At 52.8% G+C, this 19,701-nt stretch overlaps 1 protein-coding gene across 11 annotated transcripts in view; it reads left to right on the top strand.

Annotated features, from left to right (window-relative positions):
- The window catches only part of TJAP1 (tight junction associated protein 1), a 52,336-nt gene that overhangs the window by 27,581 nt on the left and 5,054 nt on the right, over positions 1-19,701 (top strand). For 9 of the 11 annotated variants that reach the window (XM_030557157.1, XM_030557155.1, XM_030557156.1 and 6 more), the window contains 9 exons: positions 3,890-3,983; positions 5,888-5,940; positions 8,821-8,979; positions 12,760-12,788; positions 14,490-14,651; positions 15,946-16,012; positions 16,461-16,490; positions 17,860-17,967; positions 19,133-19,216. In XM_030557157.1, the coding sequence (XP_030413017.1) occupies positions 8,854-8,979; positions 12,760-12,788; positions 14,490-14,651; positions 15,946-16,012; positions 16,461-16,490; positions 17,860-17,967; positions 19,133-19,216 (606 nt within the window). In that variant the 5' untranslated portion in view covers positions 3,890-3,983; positions 5,888-5,940; positions 8,821-8,853. Of the gene's footprint in view, positions 1-3,889; positions 3,984-4,248; positions 4,271-5,887; positions 5,941-8,820; positions 8,980-12,759; positions 12,789-14,489; positions 14,652-15,945; positions 16,013-16,460; positions 16,491-17,859; positions 17,968-19,132; positions 19,217-19,701 lie in introns of those variants that run through there. The other 2 variants (XM_030557163.1, XM_030557165.1) reach the window with 2 other exon arrangements.

Genomic DNA, 19,701 nt, shown 5'->3' on the forward strand with positions numbered 1-19,701 from the left:
AAAAAAAAAAAGGCTGTGAGGGGAGAGTTGGAATGCTAGTTTTGGCATCCTGGCCAAATTTTAACTTGCCCCTCTGACATTCTCTCTACATTTTGGTTAGGTATCAGGTTCTTTGCTTCCTGTCTTAACCTTTTGTGTAATGTTGCTGTTCAGCTGTTAATCAGCTGTTACATTTCACTCCAGAGGTGGTCAGTGTTGGATGGTTGTAGGGGGTGTGTACTGTTGATCAGTTCAAGTTTATAAAAGGGTCTGGGATATAAGGCGCTGTACAAATCGATGATCAATCAATGCAGTAAGTACTAGGATATGTTCCTGATGAATGGAATACAGCTGAATTAGAAAACTTGTGATCTAGAAACAGCATGTTATAGGAGGGGAATACTAATGATGCTCACTTTGTAATATGGTAACACCCTGGTAAATAGAAAGAGCTGATGACTCTATTCCTATCATGTTTCTTTAAACAAATGTAACTGTTGTAATGATGGTTTTGTTTCTTATATTTACATGGCCTGGGTTTGTAAACTTGTTAAAACTTAATAAATAAATAAAACAGATCACAGGTTTTCTTTTTGAGTGGGAGGCGATGAGGGGAATTGTGAGGAGGTATGATTCTGGTAACTTTACAAGGGGCTCTTCTGGGACACATTGGCTGGGCAGCCTATTCATGTTCCTGATCATTCTTATACTCAGCAACCACAAAAGCTTTCAGTCTGAGGGCTCTGTTGATCTCATTAACTTTGAAAAATGTTAACTATTAAGTAGGGCTAGTTGCTTAATGGCCAGTCTGATCCCTTTGTTTTGATCCCTCTTGTGACCTGTGACATGCTTGGAGCGATGTTGTCCACCTAGCTATCAAGATTTACTGATATGAAAGAGCAAGGAATGCGTGAAAATCCATGGAATTCCATCCTGATTCTGGAGAGACAGTGTGTAACATTGGTAGTCCAACCTGTGTTGTGAGCATTAGAATACACAAAGACAGCATCGTGGGGATGCATCTTTCTGTGCTGAGAGCAGCTAACCTTTACTATAGAGCAAAGCTACAAGCTACTTAGTAGCAGAATGAATCTTGAACGTAATTCTCGCTGGGATTCTCTGGTTGACTGAAGAGATTAGCCAGCTTCCAAAGAAAGCCTTCCTCTTTGGATGTTAAAATTTCCTGTAATTAATACCCTGCAGCCCTTTCCTGCTATGGCTGGGCTGTTGGGGAACAGTCTATGGTGATTGTTTTAGCCTCAGTCCGGCTAATATAGTCTCCTGATCAGGATCTCTTGATAAAATTCTAGCAGCTTTTACCTGGCCTGTCTGGTTGCTCCATTGTCTTGAGTATCAGCATCTCCACAGACTTAGTCCCACCACTTGAGGCAGCTAGAGACTACAAATGATGATAATATACCTGCAAGGCAGGGGGAGAGGACTTTCTGGCTCTCTTGCAGATGAGAAGGAGTTCATTTTCTATAATCTTAGTAGAGTGAAACTGTTGCACACCAGAGTGGTATGTAACCAGGTCAGTCACATCTCATTGGACTCGAATAAAAGATTCAGCCCAAAACAGAGTGAAACTGCTGGATTAACAGTAGTAACTAAATGCTTGGGACAGAGCAGCAGTGGTAGCTTTCATTGGTGTATTTTGAGTTCTGAGCTTTGTGGGGTACCCTGGCCCATTGGTGTCTGGCTGCCCCAGGAATGCTTCTCTAGTGGAGCGTTGTCTCAAGAGAAAACTGGATTGTGATCAGTGTAGATGCTGCAGCCTCCTTGGTGTGAGAGAGGGGGAACTACTAGCAGGGAACGTTTCCTGGGAGTGTACCCCTTGACTCTGGAATGCTTTCCCAGTCCTCCCTCTACCTGCCCCTTCTGAATTTGCTGGGCTGTAGAGTGTACTGCAAAGACTGTTCTTTTATTACTGGAGCTGTCAGCTGCATTGTCAGGAGTGATGCTGATAGACCTTCTTGTGGCTCAGATGCTCTGTAAACACAAAGTTAATACAGTTCTGTGGAGCCTGCACAGTAGATGCAGGGAGCAGTTACTCTTCCAGTTCTCTGTTCTCAATCCATTCCTGATGAGGGTGAGGATCTTCCTCCTACCCCTTCCCAGGCCCCAAATCATACATGACAGTCCTTCTGATTGATGAGAGAAGGACACTGCAGTGAAGCTAATCGGTACTCCCCTATGCCCGGGGTAAGCATTAGCTGCAGGATACTGCACAGCATCATCATGGTATGTCACTTGGGCAGATAGGAATGGGTTCAGGAGAAGGAAGGGAGCACCTGGAGTGGAAATGCAGCTAATGTTGGAAGCCAGGCTTGAGGACCTTGTCACTTGTGAATTAGAACTTGGAAAATAGAGGCAGCTAGGATGATTTGGGTAGGAAGCAAAGCATGTGCCTTTCAGAGCCCTGGGCTCCCTCAGCCTGAAGGGGAGGAGGTGCACCCCCTCCCCCTTGTGAGCATGGGAGGGAAAGGGGGAGAGAAGAGAACTATTCCCCAGCAGTTTATATAAATAGAATGAATTGCTCTGTTACCCTGAAATCCTCTGCCCCTCTGAGTGTCAGGTGACCAGGCCCACTGCTGAATCTGATCACTGGGAGACTGTCTTGGAAGAATGGTAGCCCCATATGATCCTTCCCAGTGTGTTTGCATCTCTCAGTGGATTCTGACGTGGGATCAGCATCATTGCAGACAGCAGCCCAGAAGAGGGGAGGGGTTTAAATCTTGAGGAGCATTGCTTGCTGATGAGCGATAGCGAGGACAGATAAAAGGGACTGGGAGATTTAAGTTTCCTATTGCAATACAGATCTAATTAGAGTGGCCAGAGACCTGGCTCATAGCCAACTCCTTCTGTGGCTTCAGGCCAAAGCTCTGATGCTCTGGGTCTGACACACTTGGCTGCAGTATCAGGGCTGCATCTGAGATAGGGTTGCTGACAGCTTGGTGAGTATGGGGCAGAATCAATGTATGCTGTGTGCCCAATTCTGGCTGTTATCTGCATGCCTTTCAGCAGCCCATCTTCCCCTCCCTCAGAACAAATAGACCCATGTGTCAGCCTGTGTTTCCATTCCACTCTGAACTGAGGCCTGTTTCAGAGCCACTCCTCTGAATCCTCCCCTCTGATTTTGGAGAGCAAAGGCACAACCTAGGGTATGGCTACACTTGAAATTTCAAAGCACTGCTGCGGCAGCGCTTTGAAGTGTGAGTGTGGTCGGAGCGCCAGCCATGGGAGAGAGCTCTCCCTGCGCTGCACGTAAACCACATCCCTTACGGGTGTAGCTTGCAGCGCTGGGAGCCGCGCTCCCAGCGCTGCAGCACTGATTACACTGAGGCTTTACAGCGCTGTATCTTGCAGCGCTCAGGGGGGTGTTTTTTCACACCCTTGAGCACGAAAGTTGCAGCGCTGTAAAGTGCCAGTGTAGCCATGGCCCTAGATATTATGCCTGCGGGGCCCCAGCCATATTGCTGGTGAAGGATTAGGAAAGTCCGCTCACTCCCACTTGGCTGCTATGGCAATTACTAACTTCTTAAAGTGTCAGAGGTTACACGCACAGGACTGTATAGGAATAAAATCAAGGGAGGAGATGCAGCTCTGCAATCATTCCTGGAGTCATCCTGCCAAAAGCTGCATCAGGCCATTTAGCAATCCTGCTCCTGGTTTGGGGGGAGTGGATTTCCCGGTCTGCCTGGAATTCCCTGCTCCATGAGGGGATAATTGGAAAGCCCTTCCCGTTCCAGGACACAGTGGAGGCAATGAGCCTCTTGCACTGTGAAATCCTGCCACGAGGAAGCTGCCTGAAGCTGCCGACTCCAGCCCTGGTGCATGGCTGTGGATTGGGGCACACATGCATGTGACGCTGATAGGTGATTGACGCCAAGTTTCCTTTCTCGTGTTTCAGGAGCCGTTCAGATGCTGCCAGATGCCACTAGAAGAGAGCTGACTTGGAAGCAGGCGGACAGGGAGATGTTTGGTCGGGATGTCACTTTGGATCTGTGAGTCCTTGTTTTGAGGGACAGTTACTTGAGGGATAATGTGAATGTCAGAATGTCTTTGGAAGTTGTTTCAGACTGTGGAGTGGGTTAGGAATTCAAAGTGGGGTTGTCCTCCTCTCACCCCTTGATGGGGTGAGAGTGAGGAATGGCAGAGGTGCTGGATACCAGGGAAGGGAGGAGAATAGTCACAGTGATACCGAGGAATTGCTATAGCTTGTCTTCTGAACATCCCTGCAGTGGAGACCTCAGCAAGGACTCTCGTAGGCCATTCATAGCAGCTGTAGCAGGTGAGACGGGAGGGAGCCTTCCTATGCCATACTGGTGGTAGTCTCTTGGAGCTGTCGTCTGCCAGCAGTCACTGCCACAGCCATCCCAACAGGAGCTGTGCTGAGCACATCCCTGCTTGGAGTCCCCTATCTGTGGCTGAGTAGGTACGAGCTGTACTGAGCTGGTCTCTCTCGCTGTCTTATAGCTATGCTGAGACCCTGGGGAGGGATAGTTATGCCATTGTGAAGCTGTTTTTTCCTGTACTAGTTGAGGCCCAAGGACAGCACTGTAGTAGGGAACAGGGCCAGCCAGCTTTTTGGGGCTGGGCCAATGCCAGGGGAATCTCTTAAACTTGTTTCAGCAGAGCTCTGCTTGGTCGCTGCTGCCTGCCTGTTCTGTTCTCCTTGTGTATGACTCTCCCTCTGCATGTGTACAAACACTCCAATCCTCACCTCCTTGGGCTGGGTGCCATGGAGAGGGAAAGGTCTGCCGCAGAGGTGTGTGGGGAAGGGAGGGCCCTATGGAATTTCTGTAGTGCCTGGGGCAGGCAAGGAAATGACTGTCTAGCTAGGTTCTTATCTGGCTCCCATCTCCAGAGTATCTCAATATGTTTTGGTGTGATGGTTGCCTAACCTGTGCTCTGGCCTTCAAAGCAGGCAGATGTCAGTCTCCTTATGTTTGTACTGTGTGTGTTTGTCTGGGAGCACCTCACCTCAGAGATCCCTGTAGAGTAGGGAGGGCTTTCGAGCTGTGGTGACTGTTGCCGGGAGCCAGAGAACAGCATCTTGTGTGTGTAAACTGGAGTAGCTTGTTCTTCTTTCTAATACAGAGGCCATGGAGCTGATAGGTTCCAGAGTGCAATACCCCCTCTTGATCTGAATAAAAATCTGTTAGGTGCCACCACTGCAACCACTAATGTTGGATACGTGGATTAGCTCAATGTTTCTGCTAAAATGCTCAGCAGGGAAATAGTTAACATGGCCAAATCCATCACTGTTCAGAGTTCAGTGTTAACTTCCCACTGAAGCAAATGGGAAAGTGTCACTCTCTTAAGGGTCCCATTCCTGCTAGCGGCTTGCTTTTGCCCTCACCGTAAGCAGGAGTGGGCCCTTAGAGCTCTTGTTTTGGCTCTGGGAAAGGCAGTGCTGCGCCAAGGTAACACTGGGAGGTTTTCTACCCACTCCAAAGGACTAGAAACCTACCTTAACATCAAAGCGTAGATTCTTCTGCACTGCTTTTGCGGCATCACAGGAGATATAAGGCTTCCTGCCTGTCAAGGAGATTCTGGGCTGTGGGGGAGAAGGGCCTGCGACTTCAGAAACTTATATGTGTTTTATTTTAAAACAGGTTTGTGACGGGGCAGTAATGAGGGCTCTCCCTGGGGAACAAGGGGTGCCCAGCTTCCTCTGGCTGTCCCTGCTCTGACTGCTGCGCATGAGCCTTGAAGCAGGAGTTCCCACTGGGCTCACAGACGGGGACCAGTTCTTTCCCCTATCATATGGTCCCCCCCAGTCACATGAGAGCAGAGCATTGGGAGTGCTGCAGCCAGGCACAGATACCCACGTTTGGTTGGGCTGGGGCACTCAAGTGGTCTTTGGGGAGGGGGGTTATTAAATTCTTTGTGTTCTCACCTGTAGGGCATCTGAGTGAATGTCCCCCTGCATGAGACTTCAACTCTGAGTGCAGGCTGGTAAGTGCTCCACCCATCATGGGCTTCAAAGATTGCTATAGGGTAACACCTGCACAGGCACGTGTCCATGCTTCCTAGCTGTGGGAGGAGGTAATAAGGAGATCCCTCTTGGTTACCTAGCCGCTGTGTGGCTAACATGAGCTGCCATCAGTCAGGACTTAGCACCTCCCTCTGAGGAGAATGGAGGCCCTTCCAGCAAGGCAGGTCTATCACTCAGCTGATGTGCCTCAGCTCCTGCAATGAGCAGCAGAAGGAGCAGGCCCCAGTGGTTACCTGCTGGTAGTGCTGGTGTTTGTCTTGCAGAGTAGCACCCAGGGGCTCTAGTCAGGACTGGGGCCCGTTGTGCTGGGTGCTGTGCATATTCAAAGGTGTTCCTGTCCCAAAGAGAGGAGGGCAAAATATGGCCTGCCTAACATTTCTGTCCTCACAACCTCCGGGCTGCTGAAAGTCCTGCAGCGCAGCAGGGCGCTCGGGCAGGCTGCCGCTCTGGGAAGCGGCTGGCTGCTGGCGGCATGTCTCTGCACGCCCCTGGTTGGGAGGAGGTGGCTCCGCATGCTGCCCCTGCCCCCAGCACTGGCCAATGGGAGCTGTGGAGACGGTGCTTGTGGGCACAGGCAGCGCATGGAGACCTGCTGCTGCCTCCTCCCAAGGGGCATGCAGAGACATGCCAGCAGCCAGCCGGTTCTGGGAGCAGTGTGGGGCCACAGCATGCAGGCAGCCTGCCTGGGCCCTGCTGCACTGCTGGCTGGGAGCTGCCTGTGGTAAGCACCGCCTGGCCAGAGCCTGCACCTCATCCCTTTCTGCCCCGCAAGATGCTGCACCAGCCCAGACCTCCCTCCTGCACCCAAACTCCCTACCAGACCCCCGCACCCCATCCTGCAACCTCAGTTTTTGCACAAATTGTTTTATTACATAGCACTGCAGTGGACAGGTTGAATTTTAAAATTTCATTAATATGGTAGAAATATGTGGCTTGTGATGACTTACCAAAATTTGTGGAGTGGTCCCCCTGCAAAAATTATTGCCCACCCCTGCTCTAGAAAGACAAGTGATGCCCAGGTGGTGAGGGAGAGGGATACAGAGTGTGTGTTTCTACACGTTCTATACCTTAGACTTGCTCTTCAGAACTATTAGAAATTGCCTCATTTGTCCTTTCCCAGGGCATCACAGCAAAGGTGAGCTCCAGGGATTTGACAGAAGAAGGGGTAGTGGCTTTACAGATCAGTTCAAAGAGGGCATTCTGGGCATATGAGAGGGCTTGTGGGAACATCTGTGTTTGGCGAAGCGGGGAGTGATGCAACAGGAGATGATTATTGTTTATATAATGGCTAGGAAGCTCAACAGGGACCAGGGCTCCATTGTGCTAGGCACTGTACAGGCAAGGAACACACACAGTCCTTACCCAAGAGAGCTGGGAGTCTAGGTGTCAGACAGGACACAACAGAGCACTAGTGTGGGCGTACAAATGAAGAGAACAGTTGTGCACTGTGTGTTCTGTGGGCTGCAGGCTAGGAACCACGTTTTCAGGCAGGGAGGGGCACAGCGAGCATTGCAGAGATGATTAGGAACAGGAAGTCTTCAAGCCATTGAACTAATGGTTCCTGCTTTCCCTATGGGAGAGGGAATGATGCTCTGAAAGGAGTCAGGCTGGGAGGGCTCTTGCCCCGGTAAAGCAGCTCCTGTCTGAGGGAGAGGGTTTAGTCTGAATTCAGGGGAGCTGGAGAGATGCCACACAAGTGCTGAAGGAAGGGGAGGTGCATGGGCACAGAGCAGTGTTAGATTATCAGCGCTGGGAGAATAAGGCAAGGAGAAGGACAGCCGATGAGGGTGGGAAGAGGGAGGCTGTTCTGAGCGTAGGGGTAGCTGTGTTGCTTACCCCAGTACATGAAGAGAGGATGGACATGCCCTTGGCATTGGAAACATCAGCAGACACCTTCATTGCTGTGTGGCCTGCCTCACTCTGTGTCTTGTGCTTACTGAAGTGGTGCAAACCCTGGATGGCAGCAAGAGCTTTCCTGAGCTCTGCCCTCCGCTGCAATCGCCTCTAAATGGCTGGAAGCAGAAGCCCCCTCCATGTCCACAGAGAACTATTGTAGTTCTGCCTGTGTTTCTGCCCCATTTCAGATCCTGCACCACTTCTCCTGAAGCGTGGGAGTCTGAGCCTGCCACAGGTAGAGGGGATGGGCCGGTGACTGATCTAGCCTTCCTTATAGCGCTACTGATGAGCATAGCATAATCCAGCCTCTTGCCTGAAGGCTGGGTGACATCACGCACCCCAGCTGCCATCTCATGCTTTGATGGTGCTTATATTTATTTTTCTCTCTGCTGAGAGTCGCAGCTCCCCAAATCCCCTGCCCTAGACACCCAGGAACAATCTGGCTTTAACTAGTGCAAACCAAGGACTCCATTTAATGACTGCTGCCCCCTTCCATGTAGCCCCTGTTGGCAGTGACTGTGCGAGATCAATAGCTCCTGCCCTGACCATCGCAGCTGCCTGTAAGGCTTGCAGTTTCCATATTAGAAAAGGCCTTTCCTAAAGAGCCCAATCAATATGCTGCTCTGAGGCCTGTTCTCGTTTACTATATATAATCTGGACACACTCTGTACGTGAGCGTGCGCGTGCGGTGGGGGCGGGGGGTTGTACCAACTCTCTGTTCACACTGGCTGGGAGAAGGACACAGCTAAATTCTTCTCTGTTCCCCTTTCCTGTTGCGGCTGCTGCCTCAGGATCCAGGGCAGCCAGCTCCTCCTACTCTCTCAGCACTTTGGATGGGGAGCTGCTGGGGAGATAGGGTATTTGATCTCCTTCTGCTGGGAAGCCCTCTGGGCTTGCTGGGACACTGGTGACCCTCTTCTCTCTGCCCGTTCTGCTTTTGGCAGGTGACCCATTGTCGCACCCAAGCAGGAGGGAGAATGACGAGCACAGCTCCATCCAAGAAACCTTACCGCAAGGCACCGCCACAGCACCGCGAGATCCGCCATGATCTGCCCATCCTTCGAGATGACCAAGACGGCGTGATTTTGGCCGAGCAGAGTCAGGTAACAGATAACCGGGCGGCTAAGGGCCTGGCGCCGTTACGCCAGCAGGCGGGGTTTAGTTACACCGAGGCAGGACAGCTCAAACAGGTGGATGGGTTTGAGGTGCGCAACCTTAACTTTTCCTCCTCCTGGTCTCTGGAGTCGAGCAGTGACAAGGAGGTAGCAGGGTGCCGAGCGGAGCTGAACCTGAAGAGCCGGACTCTGTCACCTGCACTGCTGCACAGTGGGAAGGCAGGGAGACGGAGCGGGAAGCACTGCCGGCACCCTAGCCGGGGGCGTCTCAGCAAGTTCATGAGCCGCAGTGTGGAGACGGTTGTGGTGTCTGGAGACGAAGGCCGGAGGCCCACCTGCTCCTTCAAGAGCAGGAGCCTGGAACGCTCCCTCATGTTCAAAGAGCCTGCTGAGGTCCTAGCTCCCAGGAAGTTCCAAGTGTCTGCCACCCGTCTGCCTCTCAAAGGGATCCTGAAGCAGACAGGTATGCTGGAAGTGTGCCCTGAGAGCCTGCGCAAGTCCCGCTCGGTGGAGATGCTGGCCCAAGGCCACAGCTCGCGCAAGTACAGCGACCCTCAGCTGTGCCTCAGCCGGAGGGAGAGACGCTCGCTGGAGCGCAGCAGCAGCACTGCCGATGCCATCAAGCGCCAGGAGAAGGTCACTGAGGAGAAGCTGCAGTTCTCCAAGTTCCTGGATGAGATCACCCACCGTGTGCTGAGCCCTGTCCACCTGCAATCCCTGGGGGAGGCCAGAGGAGGAGGGGGAGGCCAGGACTCTCCTTCCTCACCAAGAGGCTCCACTCCAGATGGTCTGAAGGAAAGCCAGCCTGAGGGGGCCAAGCGAGCAGCTGAGAAGAGCCACCGCCTGAGCAGGAGAAAGGCGGATAAGAAGCGTGAGGGTCTGGAAATGGCTTCCTGCCGGAGGAAGCCCCCTGAGGAGGCTGAGAGGGCCCCCAGGCTGAGGAGAAAGCCTGTCCTGGTGAGGAAGGACAGCAAGGAGAAGTTCCTCTCTATGGAAAGACGGGTAGTGGATCTGTGCCAGTATGAGCTGCAGCAGCTGGCAGAGCTGGGTTTGGCAGGGGTGTCCTCTGAGCAGCAGCGGCAACTGCTGTCTTCGTGGAAAACCAGTCAGGAGGGAGGAAGGGACAGAGAGAGGGACCGAAGCAAGCACCAGTTGCAGCAAGTGCGGCCTCAGCATCTTGGCACCAAATCTGGCCAGAAGCCAGTGACAGAGCCAGGCTACCTAGAGAGCGCATCCTTCTCCCCTCTGACACACTGGAGCCAGGAGAAGGGCACTGCCTCACCTAGAACCTCCCCTTCCTTCAGCCTAGCACTAAACAAGGTAGGTGCCAGAGTCCTGGAGCCCAGGCCCCTCACCCAGGATGGGGATAGAGGTCTCCAAAAAGCCACGCCCACCCCCCTCGGCTCCCGGAGGCACCCTTAATGCTGATGTGGGGAGTGAGGGGCAGGACTTTTGTGTCTGAACTCTCATCTCGTCCATTCGGATGTTGATCTATAGAATGTGGAGTCTCCATTGCCCCCAGGGAGGCCTGGCCAAGCAACTTTGACCTCCCAAGTGGCGTGAGGGGCTCTGAGGCTCACGTAGGGTACAGTCTTCATCCCAACCCCCACTGTTGCCCAGTGGGAGGCTCCTCCTGAACTGGCTGTTAGGGATGCCCAAGAGCAAAATGCTGAGACCTCAGTGGGGACAGAACATCACCCTCGTGACTCCCCAGACCTGGCCCATCTGTGCCTGCCACCCCCCCCCACACACACACACTGCTAGTGCCTCTTGAACCTCCAGCCTCCCCGCTAGCCTGTTTGGTGGCAGATCCTGCTCCTTGGTTGTGTTGCTCCCAGCTGTGACCCAGTTGCAGTGCCTCTGTTCAAAGGGGCGAAGGGAACAGCTGCCCCTTGAAGTTGTTAGCCATAAAAGCCGCAGCTGGTGCCTCTTTCCCCACTGCAGGCTTGTCTACTTTTCTGGGTTTAGAATATGCCTGGCAGACTGCAGGGTACCAGTGTGCAAGGTAACCAGATAGCGAGTGTGAAAAATCGAGATGGGGTTGTGGAGTTATAGGAGCCTGTGTAAGAAAAAGCCCCAAATACTGGGACTGTCCCTATGAAATCGGGACATCTGGTCACCCTACAGTGCGCAGAGCTGGACACAGTGGGATGGTCTAGTGCCCTATGGGGGCCTTTGAATCCTCCCAGTGCTTTAAGATATGTGCCCCACATGGCTGGATATCCTGGTAAATCAGACCCGTATTTATGTGAGAAGTCCCTTGTCTATTGAGGTAGAGTCCTTGTCTGGGAGAGCTGCCAACCCCTCCCCCTTCCATCCACCCAGTGGGCTCCTGGGACATCGGCTCATTTAAACAAGAATCACCCATCTCCTGTGCACCTGACTGCTTAGTATCAATTGGAGTCTTCAGAAGCAAGGCAGTTGCAGGGCGGTGATGCTGCATATGGTATGAGTTAATACAGTGCACTTGGGACTGGGGCAGTATCAGGCTGTATACAGTGCAGTTAGTGCTGGGGACATGGCATGTGTAGTGCAGCTGGAGCTATGGGGCCACCCTGTACAGGGTGGGCCAGTGCAGTGCACTGTAGGTTGTTGGGAGCGGGACATGGCCCCACTGTGCATTAGGGCCATGATTGGGCCGGCTTCTATACCATGTTATTGCTAGCACTGAATCTCTTCCAAGGGAATCTCTGTGGCAGGGTCCCATGCCTGGACCCTTGTATGTCTCTTAATATGCACCTTTTGAAGCACAGTGTCATCTTTGGGGACCTGTGTGCTTTGCTTGGCTACGGCTCCAGGGCTCCATCCAGTATGTCCCAAAGCTGCTCCTTCATGTCATTGAGAACAACCTGGGATTTCCAAAGAGAAACCTCCAGCTTCCTGGGTTAGTCTCCTCTTCCCAGAAAGGGCCATTCCTGCTAGCACGAACTGGCTCTGAAGATGGAATTTTTGTCCCAGCCACAAGTGAGGCATGTTGAGAGGCAGCTGCTGTCACCTGGGCTAGCACATCAAATCCACAGAGCAGGGAGGCTAAGTTGCTCCTACCCACTCCCCTGTCCCTGCCTATGTGCAGGAGCTCTGGCGTAGCGTGCCTGCTGGAGAGGTGCAGGTGACTTGCTCCCAACACTGTAGGCCCCTCTGTTGGGCTGTTCGGCCTTCAGCATGTTGCGTGTTGTTTTTGTGTCCAGGTTTACCCAGGAGCCTGGTTCCAGTAACCTGCTCGAGTTGAGCACAGAGGAACCCTCATCTGGGCTTTCCTGGGTGAAGTAAATGGAAAAGCTGCTTCCCAGCTCCTCAGCCACTTAGAGCAGTTCTTTCATTATCTACAGGGGTGCTACCACTACCACCACAGTGAAGGGTTCATAAGTTTGTGTATGCAGGTCCACGAGACTCCCATCCTCATCACCCAGACGTTGTGGGGCTGCTGAAGGTTGAGGCAGCAGCTGTGAGGTGATGACTGCAGGGTCCCTGAACTTGTAGCACAGCGAGAAAGAAGTTGCAGGCTGTCTGTGAAAGTCTCTGGTTTAACCTAGACTATTGCTGACCCTGAAGTAAACCATGTGGTCTGCCTTGATGTTGACTAGTTTGAGAAGCAGTGTCTGAGCAGTGCACGTAGAGTCCAGTTTTGCTAGCTATGCGTGACATGGCCTGCCCAGAGCTGTCGGGGTAGTGGGAGGAGTTCACCTCTCAATAACTTGCCCTTTGGTGCTTGCTTGAGTCTGACACCTATTTTGAGAGGTTCTTACAGCTGTTTTCTTCTCACCACAGGAGCCCTTGACGGATGCAGAAAGGATGAAGTAAGTGTCCTGTTTCCTTTTCATGCTCCAATCTCACTGCAGCTGTGTGTGTGTTGATTCCCAACTCCCATTATCCAGCTTCCGCCATATGGCTTAGCCCTTTGAATCTGCATGATGGGTTTCCCTTCTTTTGAGAAGCTAGGCCCACATGGAGAGACTGGGGCAGGTGTGTCTCTGTTCTGCTCCCACTTGCCAAGTTTCACTGTGGTTCTCTGCATTCCCTGAAAGGACAGTTGCAGAGCCGCTGTGCAGACGGGATGCCTTTAGGAGACCCATCTCAGGGTTCCTTTAATGCTGTTACAGTTTGAGGTGGCGGGGCAAACACACCTGATTCTAAACATCTATTCTTCACCATCAAAGGGAGGAAAACTCAAAGCACTACCATTCTGGAATGACCCACTGTAGTGTGTGAGCTCCCACTGCTGACAGTGAACGAAAACTTGCTGCACAGACAGAAACTAGCAGGAGGCAGCTCTGTGGATCTCTCTCCCCTCAAGATCTCAAGTGAAGAACAGATGCAGCTAGAGAGAGGCTGTATTTTCTAGGTTTCTCTGAACAGTTGAGCACAGTGAAAGCACACATGTAGGAGTGAGTCTCTCATACATCCCTCTGAGTGAGTGCCTCTTTGTTTGAGGGGAGCACAGCACGTAGTGTTATAATGGGGCCTGCTGGAGGCTGCCATGGCATCTCCCCATAATGAGTATGCTGCCCATGCCTCCCTCCACAGCCTGAGCTCCCCATGCCAGCTGCACTCACTGGCCCAGCAATTGCAGGGACTCCTGCTCTACTGCATGGTTAGGGTTGGGGTTGGGGCTGGGGATTTGCGATGCTTCTTTCATGTCCAACTTCTGCAGTATGGGCTGGGATAAATTATTGAGTGGGTTTCATTTTCCAGGGAGGGACATCTAAGCTGTGCAGCCCATTTGGCTAGTGGACTTTATTCAAATGCTGTAACCTGAGAGGGAGCTGGTGACATGGATAGCGGTGCTGCTATACGCTTCTCTGCCCCTGTTGCAAGAGTAGAGAGCAACCTGTGCTGCCAGGAAGCAAGGGCTTGAATTTTCTCATCTCTTCAGCTGCGCAGACACATCTCTCCTGCTAGTTTAGTTTATTGCTACAGGCACTGACTTCTCATAAAAATAAAACCCACGGCATGAGCAACAGCAGCCTAGGGCAACTGCCCCCAAACTCTATCCGTGCAGCTCACTCCTGTCCTCTTCAGCATCCCCCCTACTAGTCCACTTCTGCTCCCCCCAGCTCTGCCAATGCCCCATATTCTTAACCTGCAGAGCCTTCTCCCAAAGTCCTTGTCCTGGGGCTTGGAACAATAGTTGGGAGCCCAGAGGAGCAACTGAGTCCTCCATGGACAGTGTATGCACACAGCCACCTTTCAGACACCGTGATGTCTCGTTGTGGGTATGAGAGGAGGGATGAGATCTGAGCCTAAAGAATCCCTTCCGTTCACAGGAGAGGTCTTGTGGGTGAAATGCCCGTATGCTCCCCAATAGCTAAGCTAGAAAGGGGATGGGGGCCATTAGCACCTATTTGGATGGTGCCACCAGGACCACCTGGAAGCATCATCAGTGTCTATATGGGGTCTCTGCTTCTCAGTGCCCTAAAGTGAGCTAAGATGCTGGTGTCTGCACTGAGGCCGGCAGCCCCCATCGCTTACTGAGTGGAGCGTTGTTCTGTATGCCTCAGGTTGCTGCAGCATGAGAACGAGGAGCTGCGCCGGCGGCTGGCCTATGTCACCAACAAGATGGAGGCGATGGAGAGGGAGCTGGAGTCCGGCCAGGACTACCTGGAGCTGGAGCTGGGCCAGAACCGCGAAGAGCTGGAGAAATTCAAGGACAAATTCCGCAGGTATGGCAAACACCAGAGGGGAGGATGTGGCTATGGGGAGACAGGGTACCTCTGTCTAGGGACTCACTTGGCAGGCTGGTGAAGGCTAAGGGCTTGTCTACATCACAAAGTTGCAGCGCTGGTGAGGGGGTTACAGCGCTGCAACTTAGGAGGTGTACACATCTGCAGGGCATCACCAGCGCTGCAACTCCCTGTTTGCAGCGCTGGCCGTACTCCCGTTTTGTCTCGGGTGTAGAGGATCCAGCGCTGGTAATCAAGTGTAGACACTTACCAGCGCTTTTCTTGACCTCCGTGGAATAAGCAGGTATCCCAGCATACCTGAGGAAGCCTCTGGTAATCAAGCAGGTCTCCTTCCCCGGTTTGCTCTCGCGTTCCCCGAACCCCCGAGCAAGCAGGTCTCCTTCCCTGCGGTTTGCTCTCGCGTTCCCCGAACCCCCGTGCAAGCAGGTCTCCTTCCCTGCGGTTTGCAGGGGGGTTTGGGGAATGCGAGAGCAAACCGCGGCGAAGCTGGTCTCCTTCCCCGGTTTGCTCTCGCGTTCCCCGAACCCCCGTGCAAGCAGGTCTCCTTCCCTGCGGTTTGCTTTCGCGTTCCCCGAATCCCCGAGCAAGCAGGTCTCCTTCCCTGCGGTTTGCAGGGTGGTTCGGGGAACGCGAGAGCAAACCGCGGCGAAGCTGGTCTCCTTCCCCGGTTTGCTCTCGCGTTCCCCGAACCCCCCTTGAAGCCGCCCAACAGCGCTGCAGTGTGGCCACATCTAACACCACTTGCAGCGCTGGTTGCTGTAAGTGTGGCCACTCTGCAGCGCTGGCCCTATACAGCTGTACTAATACAGCTGTAACAACCAGCGCTGCAAAATTTTAGATGTAGACATGGCCTGAGTTGGAATTTAGCCAGGATTTGGGGGTTAATACCCTGACAAATGCAAAGGGCAATCAGTGGCTGTAGTTGGCTGGGTTCTCTGTTTTATGTCTCACCTGAAAGGCAGCACCTTAGTTAGAACAGCACTCTCTACTGCCACATTTGAGCCCAGTGCTATAGAGTGCCCACACCACTTCCTGCAACAGCCTGTTTTTCCTTGGAGGTGTCCCATCCAAATACTGACCCAGTCTAGCTTCAGAGCTGAAGGGATCACAGCCTCCAAGAGAGAGAATCAGGGCAGAGAGTTAACATGTCGTATGCTTTGTAGCAAGCAGTCTTTCCTGGTGTGTGAGGGGCAGCTCTCGTCTTCCAGGCTATCAAGAGGACTTGAGTTGATGGCCTGGATTCCTTTTCACTTGGACATTCGTGCCTCTCTAGGTTACAGAACAGCTACACTGCTTCACAGAGAACCAATCAGGACCTGGAGGAGAAGCTGCATACCCTGGTAACTGACCTGCTGAGCCTCTGGGGAGAGGAAGTGGGGGAATCCTGTGTATTGGGATGGAGGGAAGGGACCCTGGCTTACAGGGCAGGCATTGCAGCACTCATGGGGGAGGTTCTGGCCATGATCCTTCCCAGGCCTAGCCTATTGTCCTGAACTGGGTACTTTGCTGAGTTCCCACTTTATCATGAACCAGAGCTTGGTTTCCCCACAATGTAATTGTCATGTTGCATCAACCTCTTTGAAAGGTGCCAGGGATGTGTTGCTCCCTGGAGGCTCCAGGGGATCGCTCCCAGGGGACTGGGACTGTTGGAGCGGAGCCAGCATATGTGTGTGTGTATTGTGTGCATTCATAACACTCATGGCTGTTTCTTTTCTCTCCCTCCCTCCCCCTCTCTCTCTCTCCTCCCCATGCTGCCGCTGGCACACTCTGGGCGCACTCACCTCTCAGGCCTCTCTCAGCCAAAGCTGGATTTTTGCAGTTGCGTCTTTTCGTTTGTGTGGTTTTTTTTCTTTCTCCTCTTCACATGTCTCAGCCTGTCATTTTCATTGTCAGTCACACATTACTTGGCCCACTTGCACCATTCTTGACTGAGGGGCCCCAAACTCATCTAGCCAAGGGCTCCACCTCTACTGAACAAAACAGCTGTCCGCAGAGACGACTGGTCCTAGCACGCAGTGCTCCAGCCAAATGTGAGCATTTGCTTCTGATCCACATGGAGCAGTGCCTTCTAGGAAGTGTAGTGTTCACAGGTTCCAACACTTGTGTTATGGGGGTGGGCGGTTGTGAACCCATTTGGCCTACCCATACTGTAAGTAAAGAGACGCTTGTTCTAGTCATCATCATTCACCTGCCCTTAACAGAGAATACAGGGTCAGTTCTTGCCCTTGGCACTAGAAGCTTTCAGGGTTAATATTATTTATGCAATTGCCAAAAAGTCAGTCCATGTTTCAGAAATGCTTCGTTCCTGCATGCGTCACCGCCTGTCGCACCAGGCCCTGCTCCACCACTGGTCCACAAATGGGCCCTGTTGGTCACAGACTGAGAGCAGATTCTGGGGCTTCTGTGGCCCTGAGGACTTGGGACAAGTAGAGGAGCTGGATCGGGAGCTCTGAGCTGTTGCCCCCTCACTGCAATTAGTCCTCACGTTATTTCCCCTGAGCAGGGAACCCATTGGGAGTCCAGTGAGGAAATATTCCCCTTTGGGAACAGAATTAACTAAGATGAAACTGCACAGACAGGTCCTGTCACACCAGGGCAAGCCCCAGAGTCTTCCCTGAGCTTTTATGCAAAAGCAGAGCCTTCCTGATGCTGAGTCAACTTCTGCTGTATCTATCATTGACTCCCATGCCTCTCTGAGCAACAGCTTCCTGTTGCCATGGTGGAGAGGATTGGATGTCACAAACCCAGTGGTCTATGCTGCAGGTGAAAGGTGTTGGTTTGGCAGGGACTGAATCTTTTGTGTATCTCCAGAGAAGCACCAATGCAAGCTTCTTCCCCAGTGCCAGTGTGGTCCACTTGTGACTCTAAACCTGAGAGGGAGTTCAGTCTCTGTATGCTGCCACTGCAGGAAGGATAGGAAGAGCAACTGGGCTGTGAAGGATCAAACTCGCCTCACTTCAGTAACTAACAAACATGGCAAGAATTCTGAGCAGCCAGCATAGGATGGCTGGCTTCATGTGCTGTCAGAGACCCTCCCTCTGTGAAGAGCTGGAACTGTTACCCATCTGTCTGGAAGGTTTTATTTGCAAGCTGAACGTGTTTGTGTGCTATGCAGGGGGCTAGGTGGGACGAGAGACCAGGCCAGCCTGTTCTGGTGGGATTTATGCCTTGTATTCCTGTGCCCCAGATAAAAAAGGCTGAGATGGACCGGAAGACCCTGGACTGGGAGATTGTGGCGCTCACTAACAAGCTGCTAGATGCCAAAACTACCATCAATAAACTTGAGGAGCTCAATGTAAGTGTCCAGCCCACAGCCTGTCTGCTCAGCATGGGGAAATGGATGGTAGAGTTTTCATGGCTGATCATGTAAGGTCTGGTCTATAACTTCCTTACTAATGAATGGGGAGGGGCAAGCAGCACATGGCTGACATTCATCATGGCTAAGGCTATTTTTTTTTCTCACAGATATTTTTAGTAAAAGTCATGGACAGGTCATGGGAAATAAAAATTCACAGCAGCCTGTGACCTATCCTGACTTTCACTAAAAATATCCCTGACAAAAGGGGCAGGTGGGTTCAGTACCCACTGCTGCTGGGCTCCCAAGTCACCCACTGCTGCAGTGCATGGTCCCCCTGCCCCTGGAGCTGGTAGCTGTAGGGTCCCCCAGCTACTGGCTGCAGCTGTGGGGAGTCCCCACTGCCTGCTGCGGCCGGGCAGCTGCTGGGAGTCTGCCCACTGGGCAGCTGTGTGGGCTACTGCTGCCCACCCACCAGGGCTGGGAGCTCCAACTCCAGGGCGGAAAATGTCATAGAGGTCAGTGGCAGTCACGGATTCCATGACCTCCGTGACATAACTGTAGTCTTAATCATGGCTGAAGTTGTGGGGAGCTGAGGGCGCCAGTGAGGACAGATAAATAGAGAGAGGAAGCAGGAAATAGCAGCATGACCTTTGACTTGGGTCCTAGAAGTTGAACGGAGAGCAAATGAGGTCTGGGCTTGCCGTGTGAAGCGGCAGCAAAAAAGGCCCACCTGAGTTTGGGCTGCAAAACTAAAGACTGAGCAGTCCAGAGCCGGGAGAGGGATGGTCCCTCCATGCAGCTTTGGTGCCACAGCACCTGGGATCCTGCGCTTGATTCTGGGCACGTTGTTAATGCTGGCAGGAGTTCAGAGAAGGGCTGTGAGGGCCTGTTTAGGCACTGAACTCTCCAGTTTGAAGCTAGTTGAGGAGCTGAAATGGAGAGGAGCATGTCAGCTGAATGGCCAAGAGAGGTACCAGCCTGCAAAGGAGCCTCCCCAGGGGAGTGGTGGGAGCCCCATGATGTAGGATGGCTGACCTCCCCTTCCCCATGTGAGTGAGGTATCTGCTTGGACTGGAGCTGGGCCCTGCATGCGTTGCTGGCTGTGTGTGGGGGAACAAGGTGAGGCCAGTGTGACCCCCGTCCCTGTGCTCTCTCTTGGCAGGAGCGCTATCGGCAGGACTGTAACCTCGCAGTGCAGCTGCTCAAGTGTAACAAGTCCCACTTCAGGAACCACAAATTTGCTGACGTGAGTAGCAGCTCTGCTGCAGGGTGGTGGAGGGGCTCACAGCTGCTCTGTGCCCAGCTCTTACTCCATACCTGGTTGCTCTCCTCTGCAGGTGGGGGTGGGGAAGCTGCCTTGTGTCCCAGTGACCCCTCCCTCCTCGAGCATCAGGCAAAGGTGTAAGGAGCTCCCGTCCCCCTGTGCAAGGCCTCTGCTGGCTCCTCTTTCAAGCTGGCTCCATTTCACGTCTCAGTTGGGAACTGATATAAAAAGAGCCTTGAGCTGCCTTTCCAAGGGAGGGAGTTGTCTACAGCACAATAGCCTTGAATCCGATAGCCTGTCGGGTGCCTGAAGGCAGCTGGTAGAGGAGCAGGCCTCTCGCTGACCTTTTTGTCTTCTCCCCCTTCGCACCTAGCCATATGCAAGGCCCGTCCTGCCTACTGAGGGGCCAGGTGAACCGGGATGCACTGGTCTGGCTCACTGACGTGGCTGCCTGTGCCAGGTTTGGG

Source organism: Gopherus evgoodei, chromosome 3 (assembly GCF_007399415.2).
Source record: "Gopherus evgoodei ecotype Sinaloan lineage chromosome 3, rGopEvg1_v1.p, whole genome shotgun sequence".
NCBI lineage: Eukaryota > Metazoa > Chordata > Testudines > Testudinidae > Gopherus > Gopherus evgoodei.